The 24,450-nt window shown below is 37.4% G+C and overlaps 1 protein-coding gene across 1 annotated transcript in view; it reads left to right on the plus strand.

Moving 5' to 3' along the window:
- Positions 1-24,450, plus strand: part of ALDH1A2 (aldehyde dehydrogenase 1 family member A2) — a 445,853-nt gene that overhangs the window by 320,042 nt on the left and 101,361 nt on the right. Inside the window, exon 8 of the mRNA XM_044078904.1 lies at positions 12,289-12,391. Coding sequence (XP_043934839.1) covers positions 12,289-12,391 — 103 coding nt within the window. The remainder of the gene's footprint in view (positions 1-12,288; positions 12,392-24,450) is intronic.

The following is a 24,450-nucleotide window of genomic DNA, read 5'->3' on the forward strand; positions in this document are numbered from 1 at the left end:
TTTTATTTTTTCCATGATGTCACTCCATGAAATTGTTGCTCCTTTTTCTGGATCACTTTGGTTTATAATTTCTTCCAAATAATCATCCCACAACCCCCCCACACACACACACACACACATTGGATGGTTGCAATTATGCATTTTTCAGTGGTAACTGTCTCCCATTTAAACAATATCCTCTGAAAGTTTTCCTCTGAATTCATCTCTGTTTCAACTGCATTCTTCTTCTTCTCCAATGTCACTGTTTTTTCTGCACCCACATCATCAGAAAAAAAAACTTCTGGCAGTGATTCTACCATTTCAATGACATTTTCAGCAACTTTCAATCCAGTTTCAGCAAAGGCTGAATCATCCATGTTTTTTCCTTGTTCCTCCTGGCTGCCTCCATGCCTGGACAGGAAACAGGAAGTCAGGATGTGTAACACACATACTCTTCCCCCGATTACCAAGGGTAGGGTAAGTTCTCCCATGCTCTGGCAAAATGTTCCTTAGTTGTGTAAATACAACCTTAGGTCTCACCTGAAAAGAGGCCACTAGCCTAGTGAGATTAACCTAATCAGCAAAGGATAAATTAATAAAATAAAATAAAAATTCTCAACCACTCCTGGTCACTTGATTGACAGAACTGGAACTAGAAAGAGAATGAGAACCTGTAGAAGGAAAACTCTGAGACAGACTGTTTTGAAAAGCATTAGAATTTTTACAGTGTCAAGACAAAGCAATGGGACCAGAGAAAGTTGCATTTCATTATTTTGGCTGGATAGGACACGGTCTGTCACTGAGAGCTGTTAGACTTGAACTTCCACCATTGCTTGAAATGTTCAATTGAAGATGTTTTGTAAGTACAGGTACAGCTTTATTGGACAACAGTCTGTTTATTCTCAACTGGTTCAGCTGTCTGTCTGAAATATGGCATTCAGGTTGAGAGTCATCAGGAACCAAAAGTTTATGTCTTTTAGCTCATTTAATTATGATACCATCTTTGTTTGCACCATATAGGATCATTGTTTTATAGTTTTCAGCATGCAAAAACTTCTCCTGTTCTACTTTTTCTCCCCTTTCGACTTTAAGCAGACAGGTTGGCCTGGTTGAATGACAGGTAGATGATGTGCAGAATAATGTCAGGTTTAAAATGCTTTCTACAAAGCCTTGACGTTTTGGGAATTTTGTTTGACTACATTATGCGGAATAACCTTAGGCTGAGATTTTGACTCTAACATTGACATGTTGGGTTTGTATTTGTCTTCAAAGCACTAGCTGTAAAAGCCTTACTCTCATGGCACTGCGTGGTGCAGCTCCATATGAAATAAGAGCTGTATGATGATCAGGTTATTGTGGTATATTTTTAGTAGTTTTTACTGATCTCTGAGCTTCACCATTTGATTGCAGATAGTTAGAACTTGTTATAGTATGAATTAAACCATAGTTACTAACAGACTAATGAAACAACATAAATGTCATATCTTTGTTAGTAACTGGTTCAATATATAGACTATACCTTGAGAACATTGTTTTGAACCTCTTAATAATTGTGTTGAGCTAGTCATGGTTGGTACATCTTTTCTTACACTTATCCTCCAAATGGAAATGTCCTTGCTTTCACCCAGTATAAATCCTAGAAACTTTTTCCACCTTGACCTCTATTCTCAAGCACCAATCTACTATATACCTAATTTCATTCTCTATGTTCCCTATATATATGGTTATAGCTGACTTTCAGTTGACTGTAAGTATGTAAATACTGTTCATATGTAAAAAAAAAAGTTTTTTTTTTTTTTTTTTCTACTTTCTATCGTGTGGACATTACTTTTTTTATTTATGTATGTATATGTAATGTATACTGTGTGCCTACTGCATCTCACAACATATTCCTTGTTGTTTGTGTATTTGTGACATTGTATTATTACTGTATGTAACCTTGATTGTACTGTTTTGCTTTTTTTTTCCCCGGGGGGCCCACTGAAAATGGGTACTCTTTCCCCAGTGGACTTCTGATATAAATAAAATCGAAATAAATAAAATAAATATAAATAAATATTTCTTTGTTATGACAGTAATAATGTACAACTAAGAAGTAGACTTGATTTTCTGACTCAAATAAGTCACCAGCTAGCTTTTGCCATTGACCTTGGGGTAAGGGTATTGGCAACAGTGGCCCGTTTCTCTGCAATAGTTTACATACAGTGCAGGATGAACACTTTGACACTAGGTTTATGATATTATGATTGGTGTTTAGTCCTCACATTGGCATTTAGCTCTTTCTGGACATTTGATGAAATCCTGATGACCTTTGTGTATTGGATGTAGCACTTCTTCCTGTGATTAGGGTACTGCACTTCTTCCTTGACATAAAATCAAAGCATCAAGTTCTGATAACTGCTCTTTGACTGTATTGTACTTATTCACAAGCTATTTGGTTTGTGTCCAATAGTTTTGCCATTGCAATGTTCCTCTTGCTTAAGCTATGTAGTCTCTTGGCCAATACTGGTCCAGTTTTCTTCATTATGCTCTGTCTTTAGGTAGAAGCAACTTAAGTATTAGATAACAGTTGGTCAGATGTAGAATTTCTGGATAACATATATGCAGCAACTAGTTTCCCAGGCTTATGGGCTGCTCTGGCATAGACCCTTGTCAGTCTTATTAGCAGTCTTTAATACCTTGGTGGCCCTTTGTCTTTGTCAAGTGAATTGTTTAATGTCTATTGATTATTGAAAACAATGGATTGCAGTCGTGCGGAGTTGTAAACATTTGACCTCTAGTAGGTATCTGGGGAATTTTTCACTTGCTCACACATTTTCAAGGCATTCTTTTTTAATTTGCAAATATCTCTGTTCGCTATAGGTTAGTACTCTGGAGCAATAGGCAAAAAGACATAACACTTATTCACCCATTTGGGCTAATTCTTTACCTAGGCCATATGTGCCACTATCAGCATTCTCTATTATTGATTTAGTGACATCATAGCATGCTAGCGCATGGAACACTTCTTTTACATTACCAAACACCTGGCCTTGTACATATCCCTCATGCTTAAGGTATATATTTTTTTCTTTAACAAGACTAATAAAAGATGCAATACTGTCGAGACATTGAGAATAAACTTACCATGCCTAGGACTTTTTCTTAACTCAACCACATGGGATAGATTTTTTAACTCAACTATTGCATTGACCTTGCTGGCATCTAATCTGATTCCAATAGACCTTGGAGATGTTTAACCAAAGTAACATTTGCTTTGGTTTAACATTAAACTAGATTTTTTTCTAACAGACAGAAACACTAACTCTAATTTTGAATCATGCACTTCTTTATCTGGAACAAAAACCAGGATGTCATCCATAACAACGGCACCATCTAGCCAATGAGAAGATCAGTCATAGTAAACTGAAGGTTTCCATGTGCTGGGGTATGCCAAATGGCAGCCATTTAAAACAAGAACCTTCCCATTAGAGTATTGAACATTGTCTGCTTTTGACTTTCTTTATCTAACAATATTTTGTCAGATTCCACTAGAAGCATCATACAAGCATAGGAACTTTGGAGCAATATTAGGCAAGTGATCACAGGAACCAGGCCCAGCCACACTGTCCTTTAAGAAGACATGGCACCCTTTACAGGCACTTAATAGATCCCATCTCCCAAATCAAAGAAGGCTATCATACATGATAATACCTGTGTAAATCCAAATATATCCATTCAGTCATCAAGAATAACAATACAGGTAGACAGAGTAGGACTTTGCTTCACACATAGTGGTAACTTATTCTGTTAGCTAGGAACATAGTGAAATAGAAGGGTCACCCCCACACACCCCTAACTAAATACACCAACTCCAAGATCGCATTACAGTGGGAAAAAGAGCAAATTCCTGATGATGGTCAACTACTTTCTTTCCCAAGCAAAAAATTCACTGAAGAAATACTTCGGCTAATTTAGCTTTTGATTAAGTCGGTTCAACAAATAACGATTCACTAAATAGGGTCTTCAATAAAGTAATATAGACCCAAATAGAAACCTATCCCTCCCATAAATCTTGTTTATTTTTTGTGTAGATTTAGGTCCCTAGTATGGGAGTTTGTAGCGCTACTGGTTTTGAGAAGCAGTAGGTGATCAAATAGGACTGGATGTTTCATAGGTTTATAGGTTTGCACTAAGCTAACTGCCCTTGTGAGCCATTTTAAGCCTAGCCAATTGTCCCTTGTGAGACTCAAACCCTGCACCTTGTGCTTGCAAGGTAAACACCTTAATCATTAGGCCACCCTCCCAACAAAAAGTAAGATACATGTCACTTTGGACCAGCTGGTAGAGTACTGAGACTAAAGAGTGCTGTGCTAATCTGTCTGGATTGTTGAAGGATTTAAGGTCGTTAATTTTCTTGGTTAAAAAACCATCAGGGCATTTCCTGTTGAGTGATATATTTGGATTTGTACACACCAAAGAAGACATTGTATTCAATGATGGGTCAGATAAGGGAAGAGTACAGTGATAAGATGACTTCTTTTGATCTTGAGGATATTTCTTTGGAAATTAACTGAGCCAGATAGGTGGATTTCCTGACTATGGTGGAAACATGATGATCAAATAAGAGAGAAAGATGTCCACATATGTATCCAGGTCAGTTATGACCATATCTGTCTGAAGAGGAGTACTACATAAATCCAGGTGGTTCAAACAAATTTTTACTGAACACTACTATGCTACACTTTTTTTTTGCATTTAACTTGCGACTATTTTCAGTGTACCAGGTATGTGAATATTGCAGCCTTTGTAGCAGCAGTTTAGTATCAGTAGATGAGTGATGAACAATGCCCAGCTTGCAATCAACAGCAAACTTTGTTAACCACACTTGGCTTGGATGACATTACAATAAATGCCAAACAGGAGAAGGCCCCAGAACTGATCCCTGTGGTACCTCACCAGTTATAAATTTATGTCAGAGATGGTAGCAGCAAATTTTACAACTTGATTTCTGTTAGTCAATTTACAATCCTGTGGACAATACAGGTGTTTGTATTAATACTGACTAACTTTTCAATAATATCAGTACAGAGGATAGTGTCAAAAGTCAGACCAAGATAAGCAAGACACACTGAGTGACTTGCACATCTATCAGTGAAAACACATTTTCATTATCAAGCTTGGGTGGTATGTCTTCTAATGCAAATAGAACAAACATTTCACGCATAAATGCATCACTGAGCATTTTAAATCAACACACATTTGTACCTGACCATTATTTTAATTATTGGGACAATGGGATCACATCACTCAGTCAGTTCAGTTATACTTTCAGTAATGTCAGGGCTTTGCATTCACTTACGTTCTATCTCTGCTTTGGACAGCATAGGAGATACTACCATACTAGATGTGGTCAGGGCATTTAGAACATCATTTGATTTTAGCCTAATCATTAAAGTTTCACAATCCACAAGACCAGCTTCACCAAACAAATCTACACTGACTTAATCAATTTTGGCATTTAAGTGCACATTCACATGTTACAGCTCAGCTGAGCAGATTATTTATGTACAGAACCTCTAGCATATAAACCCAGAACTCAAACTTGGGCCTCTTCCACTCAGACAAAGGTAGAAGTCTAGCAATGCAGTTGAGTTTGCCTGCAGGACTACAAATTACAGTTTTGTTACCTGCAACTAGAGATAACTTCAAGAAACTTCTATATGTAGTATATACTATCACAGTAACGTCAGACGCTGTATCAATCTTGAAACTCACAGGAACTGCATTAATATAAATTTTAATTAGAAACTCACCACCAGCATCAGACGCAGTAGTGACTGAACCCAGGAAAATGCTTTCTGGACATTATTTTTAGTTTAGTTTTTCAAAAATAATATCTTTAATTTACTTTGTTTTAGAAACAATAGCACAGTGCTTTAGTATTTTACATCTCCCAGCCTTTCTGCCCTCTGCTTTGGCTTATTATGGCAATTGTTTGCCAAGCTTTCCCTCACTCTGCTTCTCAAACCTTCACTTAACTTGATTAGCTTTATGCTTTTTATGGAGCCTTATATTAATTTGGTATTTTATCACACCTTTCATTTATCATGTTTAAATTAGCATTTTGCTTTGCAACTAATTCTGCCTCTCAGTCAATTTGTATTATGTGTTCTAATGTTAGACAACCTTTAAGCTATAAGTTTGGCAACACTTTTACATCAGCCAGTTGAACAACATTTTTGTCTCTTATTTACTCATCTTCTGTGCCATTAAGCCCACATTTGTTGCCAAATCATTCAGTCACCTTACAAACACTTCACTGCATTCATAAATTGCTTTACACATTTACAGAAGCATATGTCCTTTCTTGTATGTTTTATTTCTTTTTGGCACAAAATGTACATTGAAGTTACTAATCACTGACTCATATGTAACACTCTGGTCTTCCATGAGTGAAAAGGGACAGTATACAGTCTGTACTTCATGGCTAAAGTGTATTTACCAGGATTTCATATTTTTTTTCTCATTTGCTTGGCACTTTTTATTGGCCAAATCAGAACTGTTAAGATACACTATCCCTATACATGGATCTATATTAGGATGTCAAAATGTCAAAAGAGTGAATGTTCTTACATCAACATGGAATAACCAAAACTACAGAATGTCAAATGGCCAGAACAGGGATTTTTTTCCCAGGGAAAAAAAATCGCTGAGCCAACAAAAAAAATTGACAGACAAATAAACTGGTGGGCTTCATCATACCCCCCTTCCTTAAATATACCAGCTCCAAGATCACACTACAGTGGAGGAAATGGCAAAGTCCCAACAATGGCTCCACTTGGGCTCACTCCACGCCCCTACCCTACCCCCATTCCCACCCACCCAACTTTCCCTAGATTTAAACACTCCCTCATACACACCCATTCCTAGTCCTATCCAATCCAAATTATCCAATCAAGCACCCACCTATTCAACCACACACTTAATTAAGCTAGCCAGTTCTTTTCTCTGCTCAGTTCAACCCCACCCATCCACAAATATTCTAGACTTCTTCAAACATACTGAAAACACTACCAACCAACATGCTGTTTCTACTCGCCACACTAAGAACCTTTCTATTATCCACCTACCTTTTAACATACTGTCACAGCTTACACATCACAGTTACTCATTCCCCAACTGACCCAGCCAGTCTACACCCCCCTACCCCTCCAATCAGTTTTAATTTATCACCTCAACTATTTAATAACTCTATCACAGGACTCATCTCATTCAAACTCCAATAAAAATGCTACTCACAAATTCCTGAGACTATTTTGCAAACTTATGCACCTACACCCTATACTGACTACTCAAATCTTACTAAGTGGAGACATACATTCCAATCCAAACCCACCTCCCCACCCAAAGACAGCCAACCCTGCAATTACACCTCTCTCACCACTTACAAATAACTTGAAGTACAATGCCTCAGACCTTTTTAATATTACATTTTAACCTAAGAAGCCTATAAAATAAAACCTCTGTATTCCATGCAGCTATAGCTTACTACTCACCACATATAGCCATCTTAACTGAAACCTGGCTCAAACACACATTCTGAATCAGAAAATCCTACCCCTAGGATACAATATACAAAGACAAGATAGGCCTCATAAGTGTTATGGTGGTGTAGCAATATTATATAAAGATAATCTTAAACTTGAACACCTTGACATTTGGTCCCCAGTCATTTCAAATATGAAAATATTAATCACCCATTTTGAAATAAACTCAAACAAGAATATTACCATTAAAGCCATCAACCTTCCCCCAGGCAATATCCCATCTACTATTGATAATATCCTAACCTGGTGCTCTTCAACCCTAAGGCAAGAAACTATTATAATAGGAGATTTTATTCTTGACTGGGACATATTCTCCTCTAACAACCCCTCAAACTATATTAACCTCTATGGCTTCACTCAATTAATTTTTAATTCAACCAGGGTTGACAAACATAGTAATAAACAACTATCTTATACTGGACCCTTACAAATACTAATACAAACTCTTATGGTTCAGGCTGTCTTCCAGACAGCCTGAATGATCACCTACCTACCTATCTGCTATCGTGTCCCCCTAGAGACATCACATACAAACTAGTCCACAACAAAACTAACTTTTTTCCTGAAACTTTTATCTTACTTCTCCAACAAGTCAACTGGTCCCCCCTAAAACATTTCCACCTTGATCTAGCAGTTCAATATTTCAATGACACACTTCTCATCATTCTAAATAGGTGAAGTCCCCCTCTTAGGAGAACATGCATAAAAGCTAGATACATTCCCTGGCTTTCTTCTGACACAAAAAGGCTCTTCAGGTAGAGAGACAAAGCATGGCATAATCACCAGCTCTTAGAAAAACCCAACTACCCTTCAAACCTCCAAGCAACTTCATAATTTAGCAAAAAAAACAAACAGCACTGTACAACTGTCCAAAATAGGCACTAAAATAATCCAATAAAATTCTGGGTAGCCTTAAACCAACTGCTCAAACCTGGTCAAGCCACTACCCCAAGTCCAGCAAAAACAAACTACCTTGACAACATAGTAACTCAATTTAACAATCATATTGTTAACTCTGTACCATCACTAGGAAAAAATGAGAACAATTCTCAACTGTCAATATCCATAAAACTAGAAACAAACCCTGATTCATTCGACATTCACCACATACAAACTCACCACATAAAAAACTCATCTCCAAACTTAAACACTCTTCTACTGCTGCTGACCAACTGACCAACAAATATTTTAAACTCACTGAAGGTGTTATTGCTTACCCAATATCCCTCCTTATGAATTGGTCCATCACTGAACAATATGTGCCTACATAATGGAAAGTGTCCCATGTAATGCTTCTTTAAAAAGGTGGCACCTCCAGAGATTTTTCTAACTATACACCCATTGCCATCCTCTTCCCTACAGCAAAAACACTGGAAAAATGTATTCACACCAAACTTCTCAACCATCTCCTGAAAAATACTTTATATCCCCCACCTAACACGGTTTCCAACCTAACCATAGTACTACAGTAGCCCTGATTAATTTCATTAACACAATCAGCCAACACAGGAACAACAATTTACTCACATCCTCTATATTGCCTGACCTATCAAAGGACTTTGATAGAGTTTCCCACCAAAAACGTATTGATGAGCTAGCCTGTCTTAACCTCTCTCATTTAACCTTCATCTGGTTCATTAGTTACCTAACTGACCATCAACAGGCAGTTAAATGGCAAAATTAATTATCGTCTCCTTTATCTGTCTCAGTCAGTGTACTCCAAGGATCTATTCTTGGTCCTTTCTTCTTGAACATATTTACAAACAGACTCTGCACAGCCACCCAACATGCTACACTTGTTCAATATGTTGATGACTCCTCCCTCATATGCTCTGCTCTGCTCCCTTCATGCTCTTCTCAGTAAAACCCAACAATCCTTTGTGGACATAGAAAAATACCTTTCCAGCTCACAACTGATTCTTAACCCTTCTAAAGCAAAACTAATGCTCTTCTCCAGTAGCAAAAAAACTATTGATCCTACTACTTTCACCATTTATTCATCTAACAACACCATTATTGAACCAGTATATTATACACAGCTACTAGGGGTCATCATTGACAAGCATCTCATATTTGATAAACACTTAGCCCTAGTTATCAAGAATGTCCATTTCAAACTAGGTTCCCTATACAGAATAAAGTGGGTGCCCTTTCTAACTGTATCACCTTACATGCCCTCTGCAGAACTCACTGTCTATCCACCCTTTTATATGCCTCACCCATTTTCACTAACTTAAGAAAATGCGACTTAAACAAACTAGAAAGCTGCCATTATAAAGTAGCTAGAAGTGCTTCCAACCAACCGGCAAACACTTATCACTGCAAGATACTACTCCAACTCAACTGGATGGAAATTCCCAACATTTTAACCTTTAGCCAACTAGTTCTAATCCACTCTATCCCGCATCACCCAGACACGTGTCCATCTATTAGTAACCTAGTACAGCCCTACTCTAGCAGCAGAACTTTAAGGTCATCTAATAAATTGCTTCTGAAGGTCACTAAGTCAAATAATTGCTAAAGGGATTCCCTGTATTCATACAAACTAGCCAAAGCCTTGAATGACATACCTCAAAATATACTCAACACTAGCAACACTACCAAATTCAAACAACTGCTGAGGGGACAGCTTAATAACACTTGGCTTTGCTCCTGCACCAATCCTGGTTAGTTGCATTATATTGGCAGGTTTCTCCAAACCCCTCACTTATCTCAATCCCACCCTTATTCCTTACCTAACTTTCTCCTTCTCCAATGCTGTCTCTTCTCCTTCACTTACCCACTTCTATTTACCACCTTGGGCAACAGCTTCCACAGCCCTTGAACTTTTTATCTAGTTTGTTTCAGCAGTTTATTAATGTACATCTTATTTAAACTAAATTCATATTTTAGCCTTGTTTTTTTTCTACAATTTGTTACCTCATATTAATTTCTCAACATGTATCCTGTATGAATCTTGTACAGTACAAGTACACATTGTGTATTATTATATGATTACTGTAACGTGACAACATTGTACTCTGTGGAGCTTTTCTCCCTAGGCTTACACTGAAAATGAGCTATTTTAGGCCTAGTCGGACTTTCCTGGTAAACAAATGGAAATAAAATAAATAAATAATAAATATTGTTTGAAAATGATCAAAACACCTAAGACTGAAATTGTTTGTAAAAGCAGACTTTCAGCATTGTCCAGTATGGTGAGACAAAAGCACTAAAATGCTTGAAGTCTTGTATCATAAAGTATGTTTTCTATATTTCTGAGGTGAAGAGTGAGACAATATTGAAATATAGCAACAGTAATTAGAACTGAAGCAAAGCTGCATAAAGCAACTTGTGCATGTGTTATTGGATGGCAAAGAGTAAATAGGAAGAAATGCAGTTCTGGCTTGAAATTTATCAAAGACATAGTTTTATTATAAGTCTAAACTTTCAACATAATTTTATATACTTAGGAAAAAGCAATGAAAAGTTGTAATTGTAAACCTAGAGGTAAAATACTGAGGTCCTACAGCAATAAAAAGAGCCGAGATTGAAATATACTCTCAGCAGTTATAAAGAAAGCTGGATGAATCCGTAGATTTACGGAGAGAGGATGAAACAGAACATCTTGAAGGGTATCCTGCTATTTAACTGAGGTTATAATTTTAACAATGAGTCAGCCTCCAAACATCATAGCAATGAAAACTTAACTAAAACATAACATGTTTTCAGCACCTGTCAGTGGCATTCAGATAATTTGAGAAGACATTAAGTATAAAAAGGTCTATATGAAAGCATGCCATTTTATGACTTTACTGTACCATAACAATACCATAAATTCAACCCCCTGTTTAGTATTCACTCTGTTCAGCCACATGATTTGTTAATCTGGTATATTACAATTTATCAATGGAATAATAAGGGAGGAATATAAAGGAAGAAAGACCTCTTTGGATCCTGAGGATTTGCTTTTGATAATTAAGGCAGCAATGAAAAATACTTTTTTCACTTTTCTGCCTCCCGCAGCTAACCATTAGCTGCTTCTGGGTACCTCCTCATCTGTAAGGCCTATCAAACCTGATTTACCTTCCTCAGAATTACTTATATATACACTGACCCCAAGATCCAGTTATATTTCCCATCCCCATTATTATGTCAATCTTGCACCAGAAACTTTGATCAGCTACTCTGTCGAGCAAATGGAGTCGACAGAACATATTTCAACCAAACAGTCCTTCACTATTTTACATAGACACATGTGTGTGTGTGTATGTATATCTAAATATAGGTGTGTGTGTGTGTGTGTGTGTGTGTGTGTGTGTGTGTGTGTGTGTGTGTGTGTGTGTGTGTGTGTGTGTGTGTGTGTGTGTGTGTGTGTATGTGTGTGTGTGTGTATGACATACCTGTAGTAGCATTCTGATGAAATTAAATGGCAGCTGCATTGTGAGTTTTGAATTGTCATATTCACAATTAAAAACTGATACATGTTTAACGTTTGTTGTTCATGAGTGCTGTGTTTAAATGCATGAGTAAAGTTACCAAGTTCTCAGAAAGACTATATAACTTAATGCAGCACGCTCCATATATGAAATGCGTCCTGCCATATCAGTGCCTTTTCATGTCCTGAGTGGTAAAGCTGTTTTAACTGTTTCATAGCCACATTACAATGATTTGTAGTGCTGACTGCGTCATTTACTGCTTGAATGCACTCTGAGTAAAAGTTTTCTGAATTTCTTTAAAGGTTGGGAAGCTGATCCAAGAAGCAGCTGGAAAAAGTAATTTGAAAAGAGTAACTTTGGAGCTAGGAGGGAAGAATCCGAACATTATTTTTGCAGATGCTGACTGTAAGTATTTCTTACAATTTTCACATCAAACACACCACAAATAAAGAAAAGAAAACTATTTGAGTTGGCATACTGGTACACTTCACTTTGCCAGCCCTTGTCTTGTACATAAGTAAGTTTTCTAAAGGTCACTTTGAACAGGAAAAGTTTCAAAATATCTCACTTGTTTTTATTTATTTTTAAAAGAGCAGCACCAGATCATGGAATACTTAGGCTGCCCTGACTTTGAAAAATAAATGTTTAGGTGGTCCACAGAAACATACCTTGTTTTTAGTGCTATAGTGTATGTATGCAATGGCAAAGTTTAAAGGAGAAATTATCTGTTCAGGAGCTTTTAAATATTTATGTATGCATTTGCATTCTGTGGTCAAACTGAGATTTGCATGTACGCAGAAAGAAGTTTTTAAATGTAAAGGTAAGGAACTTCCAAAGCAAGCTACTGTGTTGGTATGTTTGAAGTAAGTTTTCCTAGGTCAGCACTAAATCCTTTCAGTTTTGGAATAAAAAAGGTACAGTAACATCAGAAAGATACTAATTGCACATATTGGGCATTAGTAGTAGACAACCTGTCTTTTTCTAGTGTTGCAGCTATTCAATGTAATGCAATATAATGTGGTGTAGTTATGCATACGTATCATCTTAGAAACCTAAATAGTGCAAGTAACCGATAATGTCTACTTCACGGTCAGTTGTAATGTGTGCATTATTTTCTTCTAAAAACAGGATATGCGAGTCTTGAAATCATTATAAAACCCAGGGATAAAAGAAGCATTAAACAAAATATTGGTTATGGACAAATACTGCTGAGAAACTGTGCATATTTGTGCATTTTAAATGATCCATATTGTTACTCGTTACTTTTATATGTATTGTCAGTTTCATTCGACATGCCACCATATGTGCTATTTTTGCATAATTTTTATATATCCTGGTTTGCTGGACTCTTATTTTTTCCATTTTAATTATTTTTTCTGTTGGAGCTATTTTAGGATATATTAGTATCTACCCAAGTGTGTACTTTTTATTTATTTATTTATTTATTTATTTACTAATTTTGATTACTGGGAAACTCCAACTGGGTAGGAGCCCATTTTCAGCAGAGGCCTGGGGAGAAAACTCTAAATTCATTTCACACTGTACTGCCAAGATAAGATACCAAGAAGGGGTCAGACACATGATGAAAATAGTTTGCAGCTGCTCAGAGTGGCTTGACCCAGTACTGATCATAAGAAGGCTGCAGTGATAGCCAATTAGTCATAAATCATATAAAGTACAGCCAAGTAAGCTGACTTGTACTGCGTATCAAAAATGGGTCTTAGAAGCATTCCAGAGTTTGTAAAAGCCCACCTTATACCATATAGGATCAGAAGTGGTTAGTAAGCATGTAATCCAGGAGACTGTTGAGGAGCCTAGCTCAGTTCCTAATTGCCCCGATACCTACAGTCACAGAGTAGGCAAATCATCTCTGCACTTGGTTATTGCCCCAATCCCTACAGTCACAGAGTAGGCAAATCATCTCTGCACTTGGTTATTGCCCCAGTCCCTACAGTCACAGAATAGGCAAATCATCTCTGCACTTGGTTATTGCCCGAGTCCCTACAGTCACAGAATAGGCAAATCATCTCTGCACTTGGTTATTGCCCTGATCCCTACAGTCACAGAGTAGGCAAATCATCTCTGCACTTGGTTATTGCCCCGATCCCTACAGTCACAGAATAGGCAAATTATCTCTGTACTTGGTTATTGTCCCGATCCCTACAGTCACAGAGTAGGCAAATCATCTCAGCACTTGGTTATTGCCCCGATCTCTACAGTCATAAAGTAAGCAAATCATCTCTGCACTTGGTTGTTAGCAGTTTATAATCTTAAAAACCTGCAATAACTGACAGATCAATAAATGACTAAATATATTGAAGAGATAATGAAGAATATATACCGTGAATGTAAAATCTGAGTACTCATTTTAGATTCCTTTACATGGTCTGGAACAGCAGTCGACAACTACCTCCCCCAGAGTCAGATGCGGCTGTTGAGCATGGAATATACGTCCCTGACAATGTGCTCTGGATGTGACTCATAAGTGACCAATGTACGCACAGCAGACACGCTGGTTTCAATAGCGGCTTTGCTTTGACTAATGGTTGCCTTACTGCCCCTTTTCTTATCAACTCATTTGTATTAGGGCACTGAATCAGTGACAGATTAGCTTCCTGGAGTTGCTGGCTCTGTCAGTATTCATACACTGAGCCCAAGATGAAGAACTAAACTAGTAAGAAGGATGCAGGTAACCCTGTGGTGGTGTTATATTTTTACACAAAAGAATTTTAAAGTTAAGTGAAAGACGGCTGGTTGGTCATCAATGAGAAGCAAATGAAGGCAGAAGGTACATGTGCCATCAAAGTAAACAACAGAAGAATTCATATAAGAAGACTGGAAACTTCTGTGACCTTTGGTATAACAGTAATAACGTCTGAAATAAATTATCAACAGCAACAACTCTCTTTTTCCAACTAAAACAAGAAAAGCAGTGTTGAATGTGAAGTCGATAAATCAGACTTCATGACACTGACATAAATGAAGAATATCAAATATATTAAACATAAATTTGGTGTTCAGCTTGATATATGAAATCCAAATGTGACTATAGAAATCATGGCTAGTGACAGTGAAGAAGGGATAGGAATATTTTTTAACATTTATGTAACTTTCCTCTGAGAGTGTGAATTTTTGCATCATCTCCTTAATACTAGATTTATGCAATACCCTTCCAGAGGGCGTGCATTAATGCTTTTCTTACCCCTTTATGCATGGGGATTGTGGCCCTCTGCCAGCGGAGGAGGGTTGTATTTAGTCCCTGTGAGATTTGAGTTTGAGACCACTGCCGAGAACAGGTTCTTAAAGGGTCTTTACTGCAATTTTCAGGGTAATTCAGGTCATTTGAGGAGGCATTAACAATGCAAAAGGTCTGTATGAAAACATGACATTTTGTATGATTTGACTATACTATGGCAGTACCATAAATTAAAACCCTGTTTAGTATTCATTCTGCCCGACTACATAATTTCTTAATCTGCAACATCCACTACTTTGAAGTGTGTTTTTGTACTTCTTGTGTTTCAAGCCTTTCTTTTCCAGTATTCATAAAGGCACACAAAGAAGGTCATTGCTGAAGACATCAGACGCAAGCATTACAGTTCTCTAGAGACTCACTTCAATTACCTCTATTTAGGTCTGCTTTGTAAAAAAAAATTCAAATACATTTTTTTTCTAAACTGAAACTATATCCTATTCCACTGGTGCAGCGGTAGCATTGTCACATCACAGCAAGAGGTTCTTTGGTTCGATTCTCAGCTGGGTTGCCTTCTGTACCGAGTCTGCATATCCTCCCTGCATTCATGTGAATTTCCTCCCATGTTACAAAGACATGTGTGAAGTAGTTCTCCCCAGGCCTCCACTGAAAATTGGCTTTGTTCCAAGTTGGACTTTCCCGGTTAACAAATGTTAAATAAATAAATTCTAAGGGAATGTATTCTAGTAGCATATGTTTGCCAAGAACTTATCACCACTGAAAGTCTTATTTTAATTGGAGTACTCATAGTTTACAGTACATTTTTACAAGGGAGGCAGGTGCCAAAGAAGAGATTATGTAATGGGTATCTGTAGAGATGAGATAAAGAAACATTGTTCTAGAATGTGCAAAACAGAGATCTGACTATACACAATTGAGACCCTCTAAAATTTTCCTATTTCATTTTCAGTAGAGAGTGTGCCTTTTTCATATTGTTGGTTACATTATTTTAAGTTGGTTACTGCTGTTGTTCTGTTTGTTCCTCTCTAACCAGGCTTGCCATCCTTAACAATTTACAAATATTTTAACACTGATAGAGTTTATTCAGAGAATTGTTAATTAATCCATAACAAAAATGTTCATCCTGGACAAATTCCATCACTGTTTAAAAAAATGGTACTTTTCTTTAACTTTGTGGAAAAATGGTAAGAGTCAAGTACATATATTTGCCTTTTATCAAAATAATGCCAAAATTAGAGATAGTTATATGTAATACCAAGAGCTGTCTCTGTATAAAACTTCAACTGTGGACAAATGTCATTTATGATCTTCTGATCAGAATGTCCATTTGAAGTGGAATATTATAGCAATAACCAACGCCTGGGTGTGGGTAATGCTGGATTTACCCACAGTTGGTGTAGTTTGGTCACGACGGCAAAGCCCGAGTGGCCAAACAAAGCCAACCGTGGGTAAATCCAGCATTACCCACACCCAGGCGTGGGTTACTGCTATTATACAATGACATTATTTAAGAAAAAAATAATTACTTTTCTTAAATAATGAAATTGTACAATGCCTCCTTGCTGCCCTTCCGCAGCTGTCTGGTATTCTGCGGCAGTTCTGATGTACTGCGCATGTGTATGCCTATGCAGTACATCAGAGCTGTGGGCAAAAGCAACGGAAAAAGCAAGATCTCTGTTGCTTTATACAAACTGTTTTGCTATGTTAAATGGGTTTAACATAGTGAGACAGCTTTAAAGAAAGCAACGGACAATCTCTGTTGCTTTTTTTAAAGCTGTTTTGCTATGTTAAACCCATTTAACATAGCGAGACAGTTTTGAAAAAAAGCAATGGAGAAAGCAAGATCTCCTTTGCTTTTTACAAACTGTCTCGCTATGTTAAACTCCTTTAACATAGCGAGACAGCTTTAAAAAAAACAATGGAGAATCTCCGTTGCTTTTTTTAAAGCTGTCTCGCTATGTTAAACTCCTTTAACATAGCGAGACAGTGTGAAGCAACGGAGATCTTGCGTTCTCTGTTGCTGTAAAAAAAGAGTTATAGTAATGGAAAAAGTCTGGGCGACCGGACCTTTTTCCATTACTATAACTCTGATTTACAACATGCATGCTGACCAATCAGCATGCACATTTCTGAATATTAATGGGGGGTCGTTGTATAGTTGCTATGTTTTGCCAGAAATATCTAGGATCTCTGCCAAAACACATACTGAATATAGCCTTATGAGCTGATTCTTGTTTCATTTCATTCTTATATTTTTTATTGTTTTTAATGAGGTAACCCCATTAGACACAAATGTCCCTTTTAGTGTACAACCTAGGAACAGTGTCTTAAGTGACTTGCTCAAGGTCACACAGTTTGCATGTGGAAAATGAGGGTATCAAACCAAGTACTATACAATGAGGCTCACTTCACTTCACCTTTACTGCACTTGACTTCACATCACTTCACTTGACTTCTCTTCTCTTCTGTTAATTAGTAGACCTCCCAAACTCTCCCAACTGCCCGTCTATATGGAGATGATATGTTATTTATAGATTTATGTCATTGCACGCCACAATTAAGAACTGCAAAAAGACCTATTCGTATTATTCAACTGGCTGCAGAAAATGCACCTGCTGCTAGACAAAAATAAATAAATGATAATAAAAGAAATGCTTTGATCTTCTGAACCACTCAAAAGCTTGCAGTGGTACATTGTTAGCCTGGTAATCACATATAAGTATGGAGTGTTAATTCTTTCTTTGTTGGGTATTTTAGCAACGTGAATCGAAAATAATCAAATAATTATAGAATTATATAGAAACCCCACTACTGGTAACATTTTCATAGATGGAGAGAAGTATCACTCAGCACCCCTTAAGAATTCTCTTCTTTATGGAGAATTTGTAATTCTTAAAAGAAAACTATAGTATCGTCAAAGATTTCCTCATAGTCTGATATTTAAAGAACAACTATTATACAGAGGTTAATATCACTCAGTATTAGATAAATGTTTCAAGGAGTTCAAGCTATTCCTAGACAAGTCATTAGTCTACTTCTAAAAATAAAATAGAATTTCCTCAGAGATAGACTAGGAATATTTTAGGAAGATGTAAATGATAAAAATTATTCTAGTATCGGAAAACAATGGCTTAAGTAGTAAAGATGTTAATAGGGTACTTACATATTATTGCAACCAGATATCTAACCGATAATACATAAAACATTCATATGTTGTTCACTTGGTGACAAAATTATTTCACTTTATTGTGTCATTTTCAAAGTGTATAACTATTTAAAAAGTAGCACGATTTTTATGCTGTTGTCCTACCCTTATTTTATGTTTTTGCCAGATTTCTTGAAGTACAAAGTTTACACAAATGTCTGTCATCATCACTTAATTCCCAAAGCTTCCCTTCAGTTACAGCAGAAAGGTTAATGTAAAAGGTAAAATTGGTAATGTCCATTTTCAATTTGTTACATGCACTGATACTATTACCACAGTCAGAAATTAAATGGGCTGTTGGACATGACTGCTGCTTCTCTTACTAGTGTGACCGATTGCTCCAGTGTACCTAATTCCCACTTGTGTCTCACTGCCATTGCACCTATACATATTTATCAGCTGTCCAAATTTTTGCACAATGTCTAGCTTTTTCCCACATATTTTGGGTCTGTCCCTCATAAAATGTGTGCCTGTCTACTAAGTCAGCAGGATGATCTGAAAAAGGAAGTCCATAAGTAATGAGATACATACCATACATACATACATAGCACCAGGCAGGTTAATTGTAGTTTTCATTGTGTCATTGGTAAAGCACAGTACCCAGGAAGAGGAATCTTGCCGTTATTCCTCTTCCTGTTTTGAAACAATGTGATACAATACTAATTTGGAGTTTACGCACCCCTTTTTACTTTGAGATACCCTTGTTCCATGAAGACATTATGAATTACAGTAGCTTACAAATCTGGTTGCGATAATACGTTAATACCGTTCATATTTTTGGAAGATTAGAAGTTTAATTACTCAGGTTACAAAGTATTGGTTTTAATTGCGACCCCTAATCATGAAAAGACAAACATGCTTACAATAGGAGGAATACATCCGACTGTTTGGTAAGCAATTATTTACCACCCATAGAAAAAGAAAAGGCTACTTTCATAACTCCATTACCCTGTGGCACCCAGAAATGGAACATGTGCAGTGTATATAAACACGTAAAGACATAGCAAATTTGGTTTACAAATGTTAATAGACATGAAATGAGGAATTATGCAAAACAGAAAGGGTTGTTTACAATGCATGTACTGTAATTTTCATTACTTTTGGAATATAATATGTTCTTACAATGTAAGCATACATGAATATCTACATGATGCCTTCAGGGGCATCTACATTAATGCTGCCGCTAAACATTTTATAAGGACACAAAAGGGAAATGTTGCTAGTTTAAGGTGCAGGGTGTTTTTTGTTAAAATACAAAGAAAAGTTGATAAGAGAACAGAACAGGGGATCTTTAGAAAAGTGTGAGGGTTTATCGTTAAATTTCGCAAGATGTTGCCTAAAGGAATGAACTAGTTTTTTTCAAAGGAGCACCTTTTATATTGATTTATTAGATGTCCTATACCTCATCATTTCATTGTTTATTAATTATAGTACATTTATTGGACTATACTTATAAGAATGATGGTTATGTGGAATATATTTCTGTATTTGACAATCTTTTAATAATATGCAGTTATTTGTTTGTATTTGCTAACTGGAGTGATTGACACAGTTCTTTTGCAGACTCATCATTAGAGCACACTTTGGCTAAGTGACTTGCTTAGAATCAAACAGTAGGCAAGTAGAGATAGAGAGAATCATGACCTGGACTGCAGGAAGTAGCTCTTTTGCAGCTCCTAACCTTAATTCGCTGTGATAGCTGCCAGATAAATTATAAATTAAATAATATTTTATTAAGTTTAATTATGTTTGTTTTATATTGATTATATTACTGCATATTAATTATATCATGCATTTTATTAAGTATAATTTTAAAGTAGCAATGAATCTAATTAAACGGGTCACGTGACTTGATTCTTAATTGCTCAAATTTAAAAATGGGATGTTTGAAGTATTCCAAATCCTCAGGGAAGGCAGCAAGATGAGGTACAAAGGATTCTTTGATTCTCTGACTTTCATAATAAAACCAGCTGGAATAGACTTTTGGTTGCCTTTGTCCATATCTGGACTTTGTTTTTTCTACTGTTCATCTTCCTTCATACATCTGCACTCTTTTACATCTGCATGACATAGGATACTGGGTAAGTCCATCTCAGTAGCACCAAGTGAACAATGATCTTACGCTTGTCTTGTGTGCCATATGCATTACATCTATCTTCCAGAAGGTGTCAACATTGCACGGGACCAAACCTCTTCCTGCCCCAAGATGGATGAGAGAATTTTGACCACATGGCCCCACCTGTCTCCTTTTGATTGGCAACATTAATTATTGAGTCATCTGTGTCATAGACATATTTTGCCACTCAGAATTAGATATAACCCTGAGTAAAGGTGAAAAGTAAGCCTTATTCAACTCCTTCAGGAAAATAAACAGTGAATAAGCTACTCTCAGTATCACATTTATCCCTGACATCAAGTCAACTGACTGTGTAGAGGAACAACAGTGACCAATGGCCAAAATTGTTCAAAACTTTTACCCCCTCTAAACTGATTTGGTGCATCTTGGCTAAATCTGTGTGTAGATGGGTTCCTAAATGCTTGATACTCTGTAGGGCACAGCATAAGCTCCACTGGTCCATGTCTTCAGTATCTTAGGAGTCTGAATAAACTGGAAAAACATTAGTTTTATTTATTTATTGTACTAGTGTGATAAATGCCCATTTTTGTAAACATCCATTTTAAATCCTCACATTCTAATTTACAATATGAATTTACATACATTAGTAGAAAAGAAACCATAGTAATAGCTTGCATTATTATTATAGCAGTGCAATATACAGATATGTTTTCTTTCAACACGTTTCATTTACTCCATTACATACAATTGCTCAATTCCTGCTTTCCCTTAAACTTTATTTCCCTTATAAACAAACATATTCAAAAACTGAGAAAACTAATAATCTCATGCTTATCAAAACTAGCCCTAAGTGGAGACATCCACCCCAACCCTGGCCCTACCATCTCCAACCCCAATCTTCATAATCAGACTAGAAACCACAACTTCTCCCATATTATAGCCAATAGAAAGCCAAGTTGCTTCCTTCTACTATGCCTAAATATTAGAAGTATATCCAACAAAGTCCATGAACTCCATGCCACCATAGACTTGTACTCCCCAGATATAGTCATCCTGACAGAAACCTGGCTAAAACATCACATTACCAGTGAGCAAATACTCCCTACAGGTTACGGCATACTAAGAGTAGACCGGCTAAACAAAAAAGGAGGTGGTGTAGCTATAATATTTAAACAGCATCTAAACATCCAGATCTTAAAATCATCAGCTCCACAAATAGGCAATGAAGAAATAATATATACCAACCTCAAAATTAACCAAAACAAAACCATCAACATAATTGGATGCTACTTCCCACCTGGCCAAAACATCCCTCCCTAGAAAACCTCCTCAGCTGGTCTACCCACCATCTCCCCCAAGAAACTATCATCTTAGGTGATTTCAATATTGACTGGCAATCCTGTTCTGGCAACAATCCAACCCAGTATGTACACCTTCATGGCTTCACTCAACTAGTCCAGTCACCAACCAGGATAAATAAAAACTCCACCAAGCACACTACCCTGGATTGGATACTAGTCAGTAAGAGCCCCCAGTCATATATAACAGGCTGCTTATCAGATAGCCTCAGTGATCACTCCCCAACATTCCTACTCAAAAAATACCTATACCAAGCTAAACCTGTCATCTACCGTCAAATACGTAAAAAAATAAACTTTAACCCACTCACATTCATGTCATCCCTCAAAGAATGTAACTGGCATCCTCTAAAGTATCTCAGTCTAGATGATGCAGTTGAATTTTTTAATACTACCTTCCTGAACATCCTTAATTACCATGCCCCCATAAGATTCTCCAGAACCAAAGCACAACCCTCCCCATGGCTACAGAAAACCACTAAGCCAGAAATAAAAAACAGGGATAAAGCCTGGGAGCACTGGCACAAAACCAAAAGCCCCTCAGCTAGACAGAAATTCCTAGAACTACGCAATAGAGTCAAAAAGCTAATAAAACAGGACAAATCCCAATACTACCAGTCTGCCCTAGACTCCTCACAACACAGCCCCAAACAATTCTGGTCCTCCATAAACTCCATCCTCCACCCAGGTAAAGTCAGTACCCCTCCTCCTAACATCCCTCACTCCTCAGAAAATATTGCTACCTCATTCAACACACACTTCACCCAAACCATACTATCACTAGCTAAACAAAACAACCCCCCTCCCCTCCAACCCACACCTTCAACTAGTAATCTCCCCACTGTCTTCTCTTTTTCTCCTGTACCTACCTCCAACATAAAAGAACTCTTAACTAAACTTAAACCAACCAAATTAGCAGCTGACAGCCTCCCAAGTGAATACCTACAAATTGCAGCTGATGCTCTGGCCTACCCAGTATCCATCTTGATTAACCGATCTCTGTCAGAAAGTTAAGTTCCCACACTGTGGAAAGTATCACATATAATTCCCCTCCACAAAGGCGGACCCTCCACAGAACTAACCAATTACCGCCCCATAGCTATTCTCTTTCCACTCTCCAAAATACTAGAGAGATGCATACACTCTCAGGTCTCAGACTACCTCCTTATTAACAACCTCCTTTCCAGTACTCAGCATGGTTTCCGACCAAACCATAGCACCACCACTGCCTTACTCTCCTTTACTAACACTATCCTTCAGCATAAAAACAATGGCTATCTCTCCTCTGCTACTTTCCTAGACCTATCTAAAGCATTTGACATGGTCCCACACAAACAACTTATCTCTGTCCTCAATAACCTATCCTTCTCACAATCGGTCACCAACTGGTTTCAGAGTTACCTGTCTGACCGCCAACAATCCGTTGTATGGCAGAATGACATATCTCCCCAACTACCTGTCTCCATAGGGGTTCCCCAAGGATCCATCCTTGGACCCCTACTCTTCTCTGTTTACACCAATAATCTAGCCTTTGCCACCAAACATGGCACACTCATACAATACACAGATGACTCGACCATCATCTGCTCAGCCCAGTCCCTACCAAAACTGCAAAAAGTCACACAGGAAGCCTTTTCCTCTGTTGAAACATGGTTATCCGATGCCAGATTAATACTCAACCCAAACAAAACTAAACTACTCATCTTCCAACCCACCAAACATACTCAAAACAACTCTCACTTTAACATCACGGCAAAAGACAACACCACTATATACCCAACTGAACACACCAAATTGCTAGGAGTGGAAATAGACAATAAACTAAAATTTGACATTCACATATCCATGACTATAAAAAAAGTCCACAAAAAACTAGGAGATTTATACAGAAATAAGCAATTTCTCACCAAAGCAGCAAAGATTTCAATAGCAAATTCCCACCTTATCTCCACCCTACTTTATGCCTCTCCAATATATACCAACCTAAGGCAATGTGATCTAAACAAGCTAGAGACCTACTACAACAAAATCGCCAAATTCGCCACCAGGGGCATCCTACCGTAGTCACCACTGTCTCTCACTTGCTGAACTGGGCTGGCTTGAACTCCCTCACCTCCTTCAGTGGTATCAACTCTCACTCGCCCACAAACTAGTAAACCATCCACTAAATGTCCCATCCCTCCAGAATCTACTCCAACCCTATCGCACCACCAGACCACTAAGATCCAGCAACAAAAATCACTTGCAGATCACTAAAGCCAATAACTCTGCTGGTGAAGCACTATTCTCTTGCACCATAGCTAAATTATGGAACTCCCTTCCACCCACAATTACCTCCATACCATCATGCACCCACTTCAAAACTTTACTAAAAGTGCAACTAAAAACATGCTGGCTATGCCCTTGCAACTCCCACTCTAATATCATCCACCCCATCCAACCACTACCTTTCTTTCCACTCCACTAACTACCTTGATTATAGCAAGCTCAGATGCTCATAAGCCTAGTACTTATTACACATCACGAACTTCTTCTTCTTGTAACATTTGTTAATGTCTGGTATGCACTTCACAGATAAAGATTCTAGTTGTCTACTGATGTACTATGTTC

This window comes from Protopterus annectens, chromosome 7.part1 (assembly GCF_019279795.1).
Source record: "Protopterus annectens isolate FY-2018-M chromosome 7.part1, PAN1.0, whole genome shotgun sequence".
Lineage (NCBI taxonomy): Eukaryota > Metazoa > Chordata > Ceratodontiformes > Protopteridae > Protopterus > Protopterus annectens.